This window comes from Pteronotus mesoamericanus, unplaced genomic scaffold (genome assembly GCF_021234165.1).
Source record: "Pteronotus mesoamericanus isolate MK-2021 breed Mesoamerican mustached bat unplaced genomic scaffold, CSHL_Meso_final contig_164, whole genome shotgun sequence".
In the NCBI taxonomy this organism is placed as follows: domain Eukaryota; kingdom Metazoa; phylum Chordata; class Mammalia; order Chiroptera; family Mormoopidae; genus Pteronotus; species Pteronotus mesoamericanus.
The window spans coordinates 17,381,462-17,397,893 of NW_026555065.1; the positions used below are offsets into that span (position 1 = coordinate 17,381,462).

General features: G+C 43.0%; 1 protein-coding gene across 1 annotated transcript in view; it reads left to right on the forward strand.

Moving 5' to 3' along the window:
• Positions 1-2,422: 2,422 nt before the first annotated feature.
• The window catches only part of FBN1 (fibrillin 1), a 223,807-nt gene continuing 209,797 nt past the window's right edge, over positions 2,423-16,432 (forward strand). Inside the window, exon 1 of the mRNA XM_054565457.1 lies at positions 2,423-2,766. Coding sequence (XP_054421432.1) covers positions 2,603-2,766 — 164 coding nt within the window. The 5' untranslated portion in view covers positions 2,423-2,602. The remainder of the gene's footprint in view (positions 2,767-16,432) is intronic.

Below are 16,432 nucleotides of genomic sequence, written 5' to 3' on the forward strand. Positions count from 1 at the left end.
CTTCTATATATCCTTCAAGCAAACACCCAGTACTTCTCCTTCTTGGCATTTAACAATTAGGTCATTATTTATTTCAAGCCTGGCTCTCCCTGTAGACTGCCTGGAGAGAAACATTTCTGCCTTGCTCACCAAGGAGCCTGTTTCAACCATGCACCAACGGGTACATAGTTAGTGCTCAGTAAATAACCTGAATGAATGATCGCCTTGACTCAAACAAGGGTGTGTGATCAAGGCTCCAATTCACGACTCTGCTAAGAGAACTTTTAAACCTTAAACTAGACCCCACATACAAGTACTTATAGGAGTATGATTTTAAATGGGTTCATAGTTTTGACAATTTCATTGTTTTTATCTTCACCTTCATGTGTAACACTTCAGCAGGCTCGTCATTCCCATTACAGTCTTTGTGGTCAGCATTATCATTCCTATCTTGCAAATGGAAAGAAGTTCAATAACTTGCCCAGGTGTCTACATCCTATTATCTGGGCACAAGCAAATGCAAATAAGGAAACCCCCCTTCAACAGGATTCCTGTTTGTGTTGAGCTGTGATTTCTGGCTTGACAACTGGTGACTGATACAGGGGGATTTTCTAGGGGTGTCCAGTTCCAACGGCCAAGGGCAGAGTGTGATTTCCTGCCTTCCTAAACCGTTAAATGGGGCAGGCAATACCGGGCCTTATCCATACAAAGATGCCATAAATACTATATTCTCCAAAGTCACTGTGCTTTGATGTTCTGGAGAGGTAGCCCATGTGTGTGCGTGCGCGTGTGTGTCTGTGAGGATGTTTAGGGGAGGTGAAAGAGGGTCATCCAGGAAGAACCCAGTCTTATCTTTGGGCTGGGCAAGTGGACCATCCCCGAACCGCCCCTAGCCCAAGTCCCACGTTCCAACAGTCACAGGCCTCTGGGTCGGATGGAATCGCACTCAGTCTGTTGGGAGTATCCCGGATCCAGCCCGGGTAGCTGGAACCGTGCCTCAGGAAGAGCCGCGCCTGGAGCAGCCTCTCGACGTCCGGGCGGCAAGTGGCAGCGGCGGAGCCCCTTCCCCCACCCGCACACCAGCCCTTGCCCCAGCCCGCGAAGCTCCCAGCTCCAGGCTCCGGGCCTCCGGCCTCCACTTGGTGCCCAGCCGGAGAGGCGCAGTGAGGAGGCGCGGGCAGCGACAGGTCTCCTCTCGCGCCGGGGCCGCCTGGGCCTCCCGAGCCGCCGTCTCCAGCGCGCGTCCTTGGTGCGCGTCCTTGGTGCAGGTGGCACAGCTTTCCGAGCGGGCCAAGCTTCCCAGATCACGAGAGACGCTAATCTTGGGTCTTGACCTCCTAGCCGCAGAGCGGGCTAAACCGCTGCTCCACTTCTTCCCATTCCTTCAACTCCTCACGCCAAAACGAACAATCCCAGGCCAGGCAGCACCCGATCACCTCTGCCTCCTCCCACTGCGCTAATCCTGCGAGCGAGGGAGGCCCCTGCGCCGAGGCGGTGGCTGGCAAAGGGGAGTGGAAAGGGGGGGAAGGATGGGGCTGAGGGGTGGGGTGGTGATGAGGGGGATGTAGGAGGGGGTGTCATTTTCTTTTTCTTTCTTTTTTTAAAAAAAGTATTTCTCTCGCGAGAAACCACTGCGCAGACGATACTTGAAGAGGTGGGGAAAGGAGGGGGCGCGGGAGCCGCGGCAGAAACTGTGGGTGCCGCGGGCGGACAGGCGGCCACAGCTGGAACAGCTGCGGGCAGAGCGGGGCAGCGGCTGCCGCGGCCAGGACCGAGGGACAGCCGCCGCCGCCTCGGGAGCCGGAGCCGCCGCTTTTCCAGTGGGTTCAGCCGAGGTCCCGACAGGGGTCGGGCGGCCACCGGGGCTAGAGTTCCAGCCACGGAGGCGTTTGCGTTTGCGCCGCGCTGAGGACAGGGACGGGGGTGAGGGGCTGTCCCGGAACGTCCACAGCTGGCGCTGGCCCTCCCCTGCCTGACAGCTTCCTGGCCCGGGTCTCCCGGTGCCGGGCTCCGCGTCAGATGCTTGGGGGGCGGTGGCAGTGCCCCTTGCCGGCCGGGGACGGCGCGGCGGGCTCCAGCCCAGCGGCTTGGGACGGGGACAAGCTAGGGAGCTCAGGGCGTTCAGAGCGCACGTCGCGCGCAATTTGTGCCATTAAAAATAAACCCAGTGAACTCGCCCCGGGGCTTAGGACCTCTCGGCACATGGGTGCTTTGCGGCGCGCTTTTCAGGCGGCGTCCGGGGGCCCATGGAGTTGGCTGGATCCACCGCCGCCGGGGGCCTGGGCTTTTCAGCCAGCTGTGGACCAAACGGTCTTCACTTACCCAAAATAAATGCGCCACGCGCAGGCGGCGCGCGCGGGCTGGGCTCGGGAATGGGGACCACGAAGCTTCAGCATCCCGGTGCACTGAATGTCTCCCCGCCCGGGCGATTTGTCTGTTGCAGCTGGCACGGGCCGCCTGAAGTGGGAGCAGCGCCTGGAGAAGGCGGGAGGAGCCCGGCCCGGGGGACGGGCAGCGGGAGAGCGGGACCCCGGCGGCGCGGCGCGCTTAAGGGCGCAGCGGCGGCCGCGGAGCAGCCCGGGGCGCGGCGAGAGGCGGCGGGAACCGGCGGCCGCTCGACAACATGCGGCGAGGGGGGCTGCTGGAGGTCGCCCTAGGATTTACCGTACTCTTAGCGTCCTACCCGAGCCATGGGGCGGATACCAATTTGGAGGTTGGAAACGTGAAGGAAACCAGAGCCAGCCGGGCCAAGAGAAGAGGCGGTGGAGGACACGACGCGCTTAAAGGGTAATGGAACGGGTCGGCGCCTTTGGTGTGGGTCTCCCCTCCCTCTTCTCCAGAGAAACTGACCGGTGGACTCACGATGGTAGAAGGATCCCTGACAAGACCTCCTGGGGGCACGTTAGAAGTGCAAGGGTTACCCAATCCTCGACGCGTTCGAGGACAAATCACTCTTTAAGGATTTCTGCCCCAGAGGCGAGGTCATGGTTAAAAGGAATCTTGGACCATTGTCGAGGCAGATTTTGGGAGGCCAGAAGGGTTCTTTGAGGAAGAAGGGGAGGAGCTGCTGCGACTGAGAGAGGAGGAAAAGTCCATTCCTTTCCCTTCACACCAATTCCGGTTGGGTTTAGGGAAAGTCCTTTTCATGTGGGCATCTTTGCAGATGGTCCATTTGTAAGGCAGCAAGGAAAGGAAGGGATTCCAATGACAGATTGTCAAAGAAGACACACAGTTAATAGTTGGCTGTCCGCTAAGTTCTGCTTATTAAAATTAGGGACCGAGTTTTCTGAGTGATTCTGCTTTTCAGATGTCTACACGGGAAGCTCAGCAGGGCAAGAGTTGATGAGAACTTGTTTTGGGGTTGTAAGGAGCTCTTCGTTTTACTGGGACGGTAACCTCGCTGTGACCCACCGTTAGACGGGTGTTTTAAGCCAGTGGTGGGTGTGTGTTATGTACATGCAATTGAGCATTTCAGCAGCTTCTTATGCCCCTATTACAGAAAATGTTTCAGCAGGAAATATTCAAATTAGGCAGATTGGCTGTAGAAGGATTGTCAGTTGCCTGACTTAGAGAAGGGTGGGAATACATTTCTTTTAAAATTGTTCAACTCGGAAAAGAAACCTCTTCCTGAGATTAAACTCAAGCCTCCATAGAAGCAGCAGGATGGACTGTAAACGACCCATTTTATCTCCTTGGAGGAGCCCGTGAAATGAACCCAGACAGGAAATACTCAGAGGTTTTCTATTAAGTTCTTATGATTCTCATTGTTGTTCTCTCTCCCTCTCTCTTTTTAAATAGTTCTGTAACTTGATTGTAAGGCTTTGAGTGACCAAGGGGTGTGTGCTGGGACATGTGACTGAACATTTCACGTATGCTTTCTTTGTTATAAGCTGTTTTAATTGTATACGTTGTGAAATTTGTGTTGGAATAGCCCAGGTAGGGAAGTAAAAGTACACTAAGCTGACAGACCAGGTTTCGAGCCCTGGCCTAGACTGAGGACGAGATGACTGTCAGAGCAAGCTCTTAGGGTGTGGTAAAATATGTATGATTTTCTGACCCTAGAAAATCGTTAGGATTAATTTTGTTCCATTTCGGTCTTTGTGGAAAGTAAACCCAGGATGCCCACACAGTGTTGGCAAGAAAATTTTCTTCTCAAGGTAAACCTGACCCCGATCAGGCAGCAGGCATTTATTGCTCTCTGTGTGAGGCCCATGGCAAGTTCAATGGGTGGACTGCAGCTCTGATTTGCGTATGTTCTCAAAAGGACCCGATTTAGTCCAACCTTTTTCTTTCAAAAATATTTCTGCTATATCGAGTATTATCTTAATATCTAGGCTTGCTGCTGTTGTTTCTAGAGAGAGAGAGAGGAAGTGGGGGTTTAAGTCTGTGGATGAACGTCTGCAGGGACCGTCTATTGGGCCTGGCCAGACATCTGTCTCATCTCTGTGGGCTATCACCAACCAGTACGGTTCCTTGGGAGGCACAGGCTCAATGTGAAAGCAGAAACTAAGCTTTGCTGCTTAACAGGATGTCCACACTTTTACTCACACCAGCACTTACTTCTTTGGGGTTTTACATTTTTCATGACTGTGGAGAGATAACCCTCTCTGTTCCTCATAGCATTTGGTCACTAAAACAGATGTTGCCCTATTGCAAACTGTTTATAAAGCCTCCCTAAAAACATGATATTAAATAAAACAGCAATTATGACTATTCTTAATTCTCATGTTATTTTTAAGATTTTACATATATTAATGTTTTTGAAATAATTAAAATTAACTTTTATAGTATATTATAGATTAATATAATGAAACTTTATAATGTAAGGACTTTTATTTTTATCACTCTCATGCTATCTATAAGGTTTTCTATAGAAAGGTAAAAATGATAATTTAAAAAGATATATGGTTAAAAGCATTTCTCTACCTACCACTCAGAGACTATTTTCTTGTGCATTTAAAAGAAATTATGGGCATATATGCATACATATACACATAAATATATACACACATATATGTATTCTTTTTAATACATGAAATATACTGTACATACTATTTTGAACCTTGCTCACTTTTATGTATCTTTAGTGCATCCATTTATTAAATCACATGGATCTGCTTCATCCATTCTCTTGACATAATAGAATTCCTTAGTGTGGCTGGAATAGTTGCCTAATATAATCTTTAGTTTATATTAATTTTTTGCAATTACCAACATTCTTCTACATACCTATGATATGTGTACATGTACAAATTGATATGTGGTATAAATTAATAAAAATAGAATTACTGGGTCAAAGTTTTCAGATTCATTTTTAAGCAATTACCAATTCTGATGTTAAATTTGAGTAGCATTTATTTAAAATATATTCCCTCTGCTTATTGCTATTACAGTCTCACATGAATAAGTCTTTGAACCATGCCCTGCTGTGTAAATCATCAGGGAAAGCAGTTGTGTGTTACATTTTTTCCAGTTATTGCTTAAAATTTCTATTTTTGCTAGTTAAAATATTACCAGCTTTAAAACTAACCTCTTTGACTACAGTAAAACCTGTTTACCATTTTAATGGAAATGCACCATTTATGAAGTGAAAGTGATTTGTAACCCCTAAGTCTGCCTGATGCCCAGTTGGTGGCAGCAACTTTCAGCACCTCACTAATATTTCCTCTAGTTAAAAGGTACTTTAAGCTCATCAGTGTCTGCTGTGCACTGGTCTAGTCTTGCCTGCAAATACTGCCTTCTTGTCTTTCTGGGATGTGACAGGTGACCAAAGAATTTGCCTTGGTGTTCGTCTTGGTATATGTATTCCTTTCCTGTCAGCTGCCTCACTGCACACACTAGGGACCTGCCTAGCTTTTCCTTGTCTGGATATATAGTCCTAGCTTGTCTTCCTCCCTTCCCGTCCTGTTGCAGGTGGTTTTTTTTTTTTTTCTTTCCCTTCCCACTGGGCAGCAGAAGTTGTTCCACAGTGGAAATTTAAGCATCCTCAAGTTTCTTCCCAGTTTTTGCTGTGTTTTCTTAGAGTAAATCGCCAATTTCTGTTTTCACAGGGTTTTTTTTTAATAGAATGAGTGTGGTCCACATTCACTCTGCAAAAATTACATTTTCCTCAATTTTGAAATGAGAGTTATGCAAGTTTCAAAAATGTTTTTAAGTAATAAATGTATAGTAGTTTTCCTTTGCTTGGGTGTTGCTTTTCATGTGTGAAATGGCTTTATGAGAAATAATAAAATTTTAGCTCTATTGTTCAAATTTCAGTCCATCAGAAGTTTTCTCAGCCAAATTCTTAACTTGTGTGATTAGGCACAGGCTGTGGGAGACAATCCAATTAAAAAAAACACACACAACTCTACTTGAATAGCAGTAGTTATGCACCATTTTAAATTTATGATTGCCTTATTGCTTTAACTCCCAAATAAGGAAATATTACAGTTTCCTGTCAAAGGGGAAAAGTATTTAGAGTGAAACCCTGTTTCCCCAAATCTCTGATAAGATGGATTGAGAAGCTCTATCCTTGTTGCCTGCTTTATAAGTGTATGAGACTGGTTGTATTTCACACAATTTGTCCCCTTGTGCGTGATTCCTTTTGGTCTTTGTTTATTTGTTTATTTTTTCCAGAGGTCTTGTTCCCAGAAAAATACACATGGAGCAGTTCATACACAGGGTAGATTATGTGACGGCAAACTCCTAGGGATTAATTACACAGAAGTCTGTTATTAAAATAAAGAACGCTAACAGGGAACACAGAAAAAGTTCTGTAGACTTTATAAAGCCCATTTTACTTTACAAAGAGGACTTTAAGACTTCATCTGAAGTCAGATAGGCTAATAATTAAATGTGGGTAAAAGACTCCTGCAGTGGTATGGTTTGTCCTTCCAGTTATTGAAAAGATTAAGTTAAAATATTGAGACACCATTGAAAAAGATATTCTTAAGTAGAAGTCTTCAGCAATTCCACATTTTAAATGAGAAGATGGAGACAAAATATTTATTTATGTGACTCATTTTGTAACATTTAAGACATAGAGGTCATTTACAAAAATGCATACGTTGTTGGTATTACAAATTAATTAAAACATGCATCAGCCTTCAGTGAGATGAGTCAGGGTGATGGAAATGGAAGTACAGATATCTCTCCAAGCTTATTTGGAATTTTAAAGAATAGTGAAATGTTTCTTTCTCGTCCTGTGTCGCAGATACTTAAAAAGATTATAGTATTATGCCAATGGCTCTAAGCAAGCAAAACACTGAACAAATTATTAGGCTATTCATACAGTAGTTTGTTTGCTTTTTCCTACAATCAACCAAACAACCACCCTAACTAATTTGGGAATGTTAGCCTTTATTTCAACTGTGAAAATAAGATTTTAAATATATTTTCTTGAAATAGAAATAAGCTCTACTAACAATTTCTCTGTTTCTAGAAACTAACCCAATAAAAGGGCCCATTCAAGCAACTTAGAACTTTTTTCCATGATTTTTTTTTTTGAGAAAGCTGAAATCAACAATATATCAGGCCTGAGCTATATGGCAGGCATATGGGAGTTTAATGTTTCAAGAGTGTCAAGCTTGACTTTCCCATTAGATTATAAAATCATCAAAGGCAAGAAACCTATGGGATTTCAAAGAGTTCATTCATTCAGAGAAGCCTTAATTGAATGCCATCCTGAATTTAGCTGTGTGGAATGCTGGAGATATACAACCCATGGCCTAGAGGGGCTTAATATTTGCTAGCAGAATCAGGTGCATTATAGGAATCAAACGTCAACAAAAAGATCCTAGAGGGCATGCAGCCTAGGATTAAGTAGAAACAAATAATAATGTAATTGTTGCAGTCACAGGTGACACTTAGATGACATTTATGTTCCAGGCATTGCTTTCAGTGTTTTATTAATACATAGGATACCTCATTTAATGCCCACAACATCTCTACGAAGTAGGTCCTTCTATTAGTTTCCTTTTACAATTATAAGAGCTGAGGCACACAAAGGTTAAGTTTTAAAGACAAATTCTCAACATTAAATTTTATGTCTCCATTAATTTCAGTTATGGTTTTGGTTTTTCATTCCACAGGACAAAAATGTGGGATTAAGACATTGTAAAATTCCACTTAAAACTCCTAATATTCCTTTGTTCATTAATCCCCGGCATAGTTACTAATAGGATAATATTTTGTCAAACAAGAAAATTTCTTTAGCCTTTCTGCAATGACATAGTAAAACAGAAGGAATGAAATAATATCAGAACTGGCGGGGTCTTTGGGTGGCACATACCCTGTATTTTAGTATCGCCCTTGACTGTAGTTGAGAGTGACAGGTAGCCGTCACAGACGCTCTCGGGCATCACCTGGGCTTCTGTGCCGCAGGCATCTCTCATTGTGCCATTCAGGATCTCCTGCTCTCATGCGCCATGTAAGAAATTTTCCTCAGAATAAAGTTGCAAGAGATATTTCTTTTTCCAGGTGAGGCTGGCATGAGTCTTAAGTCCTTAACACACAATATGAGGCGTGTTTTTTGTTTTTTTTTTTAACTTTTAGCTTTGTTTTTTACCTTAGTTGCCTGTGATATATAGATTTTACATTAAATTGCAGCAATAATGGTAAAGAATAGCAAGCTCTGATATATCGCTCACTATTGCCTTTTGCATGTATTAATTCATTTAACACATACCTCCTTGAAGAGATTATACCTATTTGCCCATTTAACAGAGGAAGAAGCAGAGGAACGGAGAGTTTTAGTAGTTACTCCAGAGATACAAAGTAGTATGGAATAGAACTGGGAAATCGGGCTTCAGAGTCTGTGCCAGACTACCTTACCCAATCTATTGTATTTTCTGTTCTAATAAATCTTATACCTTGTAAGTTTATTCTTTTTTCCACATTCCTGATACCTTATTTCCCCAATGTCTTCTCTTGCCATTGCTGTGGGGAAAGACTCAACATTTATTGAAGACAGAGGGAGTCACATGGCAAAGGAAACACCATTGTGAAAATGGTATTAATCAGAAAAGACTTCACAGAGAAAGTCTACCAGGGGTTAGCAAACTGAGGACCAAGTTTCCTGTTTTTAGAAAGAAAGTTTTGCTGAGACAAAGCCATGTCCATTTGCTTACCTATTACCTATGCGTGCTTTCACATTACAGGGATAGAATGGAAGAGTTGAGACCAACACTGCATGGCCTGGCAACAGAAAAAGTTTGCCAACCTCTGGACTATGAGACAAATTAGTGACTGTTTATTAGGACTTAGAACTTCTCGAAGGCAAAGTTCTTGTTTGTTTTATTTATTACTAGGGATACTTAGGAGCTGGGCACATGGTAGGTGTTCAACAGACAATTTTGAATGTCGGACCAATTCTGATGGACCTCTTGACTGGATAGGGTAAATTATATAAATTAAAACTTGGAGGAAATATATAAGAGAAGTGAAGAAAAATTTGAGTGAAAAAGGCATGAAGTGAAAAGAATGTGACGTGTTTGTGATTGAGGGATGTTGAGTGCCACAGGGCAGGGTTCGCACTGCGCAGTGTTCGTGGGCCCAGCTCATTGTGTAGCTGTGAGGGCAGGGCCCCCGAAGCTGTGTAGTATTCACCCTTGTGAGCCTGTCTGTAGGGATTGCCATCGTCAGGGTGAGAGAGGGACCAACGGACACGTAGCATTACTATCTGATTGTTGTGAAAGGTGATGATCGTGAGTTATGAAGGGATTCTGAGATGGGAACGCGAGCTGATCTTTGCCACTATGGCAAGGGCGTGAAAGGTGTATGGTTTAGAGAGTGGAGAGACTAGAGGCAGGGCGATTTGGGAGGCTGATAGAAGAGTCAGGGTGGGTGTGGACGGTGGCCTGAGTGATGGCGATGGTGGTGGGGAGAAGAGGCCAAGTGGTATTCCAGAAATAACGTGGGCAGTGCTTGACCACTAGGTTGTGAGAAGCAAAGGGGGCGAGGCACCGAGGATGCTCCCACCTCTATATATTATTTAAACTTATCACACATAAAAACATATAGCACGTTATGAGACACCAAAAGCATTCCTAGTCCCTCTACTATAAGGAAACAAATTATTCTCATGTGTGAGTGTTTTGGTTGTCTTATTGCTATGTAACAAATTACCCCCAAACTGAGTGGCATAAAAGAACAACAATTTTATTATTTCTTATGATTCTGCAGTCCAGGAATTTGAACAGGGCACAGTGAGGAACCTTTTCTCTGCTCCCTACAGTGTCATTGAGGCTGGAATGAGCAAGAGGCCTTCTTCACGTGTTTCTGGTTCTGTGATTGTGAACTGGCGCCTACAGCCCTGTTTACTTTGGTGTGGTTTAACTAAGTGGACAGATAGAGGAGGGGAATAAAGGAAGCAAGGAGTCACTTGTCTGACTTTGTTGGGGGACTTCCAGGTTTTATAGCTGTCTCCTATGTGATCTCCTGCCCGGGCCTGCCCCTGGGGATGGAGCCACGTAGTGTGTTTTTTCAATGGGGAAACTGAGCTGCAGGTGCAGCCACCAGGCCTTGCTCAGGGTAAGTGTCTGTTGGGGCTGGATCTTGAACAAGTGCCACATGCTTTAACCTCATATGTTGACTGCAGAGCTGACTTGAATGGCTGCAAGCCAACTGAAAGGGCTCAATGCACTCATGTGTTTGTATTGTTGGCTGCGTCCCTCAATTCTCCTTCACGTAGTCTCAGGTTGTCCCCCTCTCCACAGGGCCTTGTGACATGGAGACTCCAGCAGCATAGCCAGACTTTTTACATGGCAGCTCAAAACCCCAAGGGCATGCAAGTGGAAGCTACCTGGTTTTCCTCAAACTTAGCCTGGAATTGCATTCAGATCATAGGTCGTGTCCAGGTTCAAAAAAGTGGGCAAAAAGCCCTGCTTCTTGTAAGGAGCAACATGTGTCTACAGGAAGGGGAGGAGTTTGGGGGGGACATCTTTGGTGACTGGCTATCAAAGTGAAAGAATGGACTTTTGAGATGGATAATCAGGTGTTTTCAGTTTTAATTCTAGCTTGATTGGCTTAGCTCCCCACTGAAGATGTTTCATGGTATTTTGCTACTCTGCCTTCATAATGAAAAATGAACAATGTGTCTCCATGTTCTGTTAGGCGAGTGTTAAGGGTGCTCACTGTTCTTAGCTTGTCCACAGTTCCACATTTAAAGAATTCACAAACCCCAGGAATAATATTGTAGTTCTAATAAACTGGCCCATTTTGTTTTGTTTAAATATAAGAATAATGAAACTCCTAATTCCCCCCTTTTCCTTTAGCGTCTAAGAAAGTCAGGAACAAATTTAATGCACGGTTGCTTTAACTTACTATTTTAGGTATTTGGTTTGTTTTGCCTTCCTTTTATATGGGATTTTACTTTCAATTTCTATTAATAGCCTAATTTTTATATATGTTTTTGTAATTTACCTCAAAAGTTTTTTTTTTAGAATCAGAGGTTATAATTAATACATAAAAAATGTACATTTGCCAATAGAATTAGTGTTGTTGTGAGCTAAAATCTATTATTTTTGTCATAAATGGAGTAGCCACATTGTTACTAGAATAAAACTGGATTAGGAATATAGTCAAGTTTTTATTGTAGATCCAATACTATCAAATTCTAGTTTTAAGTCCTTGTGACTTTACCACTTTTTCAAGTGGCTTTTTTTATTGAAGTTATCACTGGGTTTGTTTATTCAGCACCCTCAGAGCGGAAGGGAGAGAGGACAATTCCCCGTCACCACTGTTCCCAGACGAAGATGTATTCCAGACATCAGGTGGGCTCAGAGTGGGAGAACTGCTCCATTAGACAAGTTATCTGGTTCAGAGTTTTGAAGGGTTGTGAATTCCTAGACCATCAGTCATACTTACATTCAAATATAAGTATCCAAACACATCCAAGTCCAAATATAGTACAACCATTTTATGATGTTGGTGCCGGGAGACAGGATTTCTGTCTGCCCTATGGACACATGATGTCTGCTGTTGAGTTCTTAAGTTCGTGGTTTTGAACTAAACCATTCTAATATCTCTATTAATAAAGGGAATGCATTCTAGAGACAGGTTTTTGTTTTGTTTTCCTGTTTTTTCTCCTTTTCTTCCATTTCCCCCTCTTCCTTCTTGTCATCGATATCTTTGTTTTACTCTTCATCATCATCATCTCATTGCATCTTTTCTTTCTTGACACTTCATAAGCTGAGCTTCAAATAAAATAGGGATGATAGGAATATCAAATAAGGGTAAATCATTAAGAAAATTAAATTCTAAGTAAAATGTTAAATTTTCACCTGGGGGTCTTGGGGTGTTCAAAAAGAAAAAAAAATAGCTAAGGTTTCTGTTAGGGGAGAGAAGGAGAAAGATTGAGGGAGGCAGCCAAAGATAGTTGGGAGAAAGTTCTGGAGTGAAGAGACCAGTTGGTCAGTGACCTAGGTTGGACAGAGCAGGTACTGGGGGTGCTGACAGATACCAGATACTGATGACAGCTCTCTCATTCCTGGCAGCCTTGGTACCAGGTGATCTGTGGCTTTAACCAGACTGTTCAGGGGACCGAGGGCTTTTGAAGGACAGTCAGGACATAAAAGCAAGATAGACACTAGAATGCCAGAGAGGATTCCTGTAAAAAAAATTAGAGGAATTTAATGGCAAAATCAGACCAATCCATCATTTATTATGCACCTATGTGTATGGTACTACGTAAAGTTTGGTGCATCCTGCTCTCCTCATGAATAATGGTCTATTGTCTGCCATTTCCCCGACTCACTTGATGCTAATTTATTATTGTGTAATCAGACCTTAATAGGTGCCTTTGATGAATAATTTTTAAAGACTCTTCTTGTTTTTAACTTTTTCTACATACGAAACAAGACTTAGATCTTTCTCTATAGTCAGGTCATCTATCTTTATAAAAACTCACAAGTTAGAGTGATAGTAGGGCAGACATTAAAAATTTATAGATGCTGAAACCAAGGCCCAGGGAGGGTTCATTGAAAAGTGCTCAAGTTACTTATTTTTTTTTTTCTCTATGGAATAGAAACGTGTGGAAGCTGGGTCACACAGTGGCGAGAGCCGATTTAAGTAGACATGTGTCATTGCGTAGAAGATTATGCCTCCTCTTTGTGTTCATACCCTGGAGAGGGTGACTGGTATCTCCAAGTCCTCGTCTGGGCTGCCAATAAACAAATCGTGTCCTGTGAGCATGGGCACTTCCTTGTTCTCACCGATTTGGCCTTAGGTAGTGCGATCAGTCTCTCAGTGGAAAATCCTGGGGGCAGGCTGGACACCAGAGTTTTAGCTCTTCAGTGCTGCCTTGCAGTCAGTGGAAGTCTCGGGATTAGATGGAGTTGAATGGGATGGGGCTTTTAAAGGAAGGTAGTTACTTGTGGGGGCAGCAGTGAGGGGGTGGGAAAAGGAGCAGTGGGAGTCTTCTCTGGGAGCCTGAAGGATAGCTGCCCCCCACTCTACCCCACAGTCTCACTTCTAATTAGCCATTAGAATATCAAATGTCCTGGGATGGGCCATGGCAATTCTAGGTCTGTAAATGTGGACTCTTGGCATAACTTGCTGACTCAGTTATCCAGACGACTAATTCACATATCTAGATTCCATGTAATAAGTATGCCAGTGAAGAAAAAGCCCAAATTCCTGCCTTTCCTTCTATATCATCTATCCCAATAATTTTGCAGAACATCTGCATAATATAATTGATGACTATTTATTGAGCATTAGCTGTGTTTGAATTGGACCTAATGCTTAATTCTCAGAATGAACACCCTGTCTCAAGCCTGTTGACGTTATTATCTTCTTTCCATTGATTCTAGACAGAGCTATATTGGTATATCTTTCCATCCCTTTGCTGATGAGGTTAATGTCTGAGATGATGTGGACAAGTGCTCTACAAGGAAGGACTTGATATGCAACCTTCAAGTGGACAAAAAGTCCTTAACCTTTCATGGGCTGCTGTGCTTCACACCCCAGAATTTAGGCCACTGACCTCAAGTTTGCAAATTTTATATCCCATTACCACCCTGTGAGCTCTGTATTCTCCAGGGCCACAGAGTTGATGTTTTAGCTGGAATCTGAGAAAGTGTCTGCACATTTCCTGAAGAGTTGGCGAGGAGTGATTTGGCAGTTCAGTCATAAAAACCCAGAGCTAGTGGCTGGGGTATACGTTCTAATTACCTTGCACTGTTTCCTATTTGAGCCTGGTTTTGGGTAGCTGGGTAGCATGGTATTGCTTGTGGGACTGACTGTATTTTAAAGGACTGAGGAGTCATTTTCAGTGAACACTATTAAACATTGGCCATGTTTTCAGGGAGACTTGGAAGTGTGGGTATAGACATGCAAGAGGATCTCTTAGGAAGGAACCTCAGACAAGTGGCTTGACCTGTCTGAGCCTCAGTGTCCTCACTTGTAAAATGATACTGTAATACCTTTCTGTGTTGTCCTGAGGTTTAATGAAATAATACATTTCCAGTATCTACTACAGTGCCTGATGTGTTCAGCTGTGGTGATAAAAGATGGTAATAATTCTGATATAGAAAAGGAAAATAAGGGATGGAGTCATAGAAAGAAGCTGGATTTTTATGGCCAAAGCAAAAAGATAGATAATCATAAGTATCTGTATACCACAGTCTCCACTTTCTCTTCTTGGAACTGATTATTTTCAGAAATAAATGAAGCACACTTGAACTTCAAAATTTTTTAAAAATGTAATTTTAATGGAAACTTACTTTGCCTGTGGAGCTATGGTTATACCTAAAAGCAGTGTGCACATAAGGTTTTTATTTTTAAATGTCCCCTCCCCCCAGATTGCGTTGCCTTCATTGTGAAATAAACATACTAAGTAGTATTCCTTATTAATGTGCCCGTCTCAACTCCTCCAAAGAAGTTTGCATTGTTTTATTGGCAGATGTAGCAAATAGGCCTTATCCCTTTCCTGAGGGACACTCTTTTTTTTTTTTCAAGAGCCTTTGTGAAAGGAATTTGTATTTTAGGAAATGGAAAGACTGGCCCCAAACCATTTTCTTTGGCAGCAGTGCAAAGAGCACCCGGAAAGATAATACTGTTTTGTGGTGAGGTGGTTGGCCATTTTTTGAAATGTGCTTTCATTGGTTATGATCGAGTAGATAAGAAACTGCACTACCTTTCAGTTCATGATCTCGGAGGCAAAGAGATACACCCTTTCACGGCTTCCACACATCAGATCCCCAAGAGAAGTCTGGTACTGCTCCTGTTCATGGGCCCATCCCTGTGGCCAAGGACATGGGGCACTTGGACTGGCCAAGCCTGAGCCAGGTGGAATGGGTTCCTCTTGGGAAAGAGGAGTGTGGCCAGCAAAGACGAGGAAGGAATGCTGGGTGGGTGGGTGAGCCACGCATCTGCACCCAAATTGAGAAAGCTCTCATGTTCATACACCCAGGACTTCTTTAACTCGTTCTGCTATTACTGTTCCCTCTGGGCACTTTGTGGGCAGGCCTCACTTGCATGATTTGGGGCCAGGCTGACACAGATTGTCCACCCCTGAGAAGAGCCATTGCCCTCACTTTTCCATTGAGCATTCCCTTCCTTTGGCTTCACCCTTTGCAGCAACGTAATGTTCATTCAGTACAAAGCGATTCTTATTTGTTGTTGTTTTTCTTCTGTGCCCTATTTCTCTTGAGAAATTGGAAATATATTTATTTTCTTTTAATGATTCCCATTTTGGTTTTAATGAGAGTTGACTTCCAAGAGATCTTAAACTATTGAACATCCGGGAAAGTGGAACAAAACATACATTATCTTAATTGAGGCAAAGCTTTGGCAGAGTTCCTAAACCCTGCACCCTTACGTACCAGCCCCTGGTTAACTGATGGGCAGTAAACTCTACAGAGTTGTGGTTGCTTCATATTCATTCACAGCCTATAAAAATAAGAGTGCTTTAAATAAAGAATGGTTTCCACAGATAATAGTTATTTTTCTAATTGTCATTAAAAATGTTCAAATTACCTAATATTTCTCATCCCCTTTGGGTAAATGAGACAACCACAAATACAATCAAAGTTTATGAAGAAGCAAAAATATTAAAAAAAACCCAGAATAACAAATACCAGGTACTTTCTATGCTCTATTGACTTCTCAAGGAAGAAATAAACCTCAAATAAGAAAACAAACTTTTCAAAGTTTTGAAACCTTTCAGGAATTTTACAAGAATATGCAAGCCATTTCTTCTTCTAATTTTTGTAAGGTACTCTGACTTAATAGTAAGAGACATTGTTGACCATTTGACTGGATTCTAGACAACAGGGTTTCCTTTGACCTTGGATTGATTTATCTGCTCATTTGCATTTGAGCTCTTCTGTGAAAATAGGTTGACACATATTCTCTTACACTGAAGAATCAGAAAACATACCAGGATTTCTTGCTAAATGATTTCCCTCATTTGTTTTGTATTTCCCATGACTATAAGAAATCTTTCATTTGTGAATAGAAAAACCAAAAT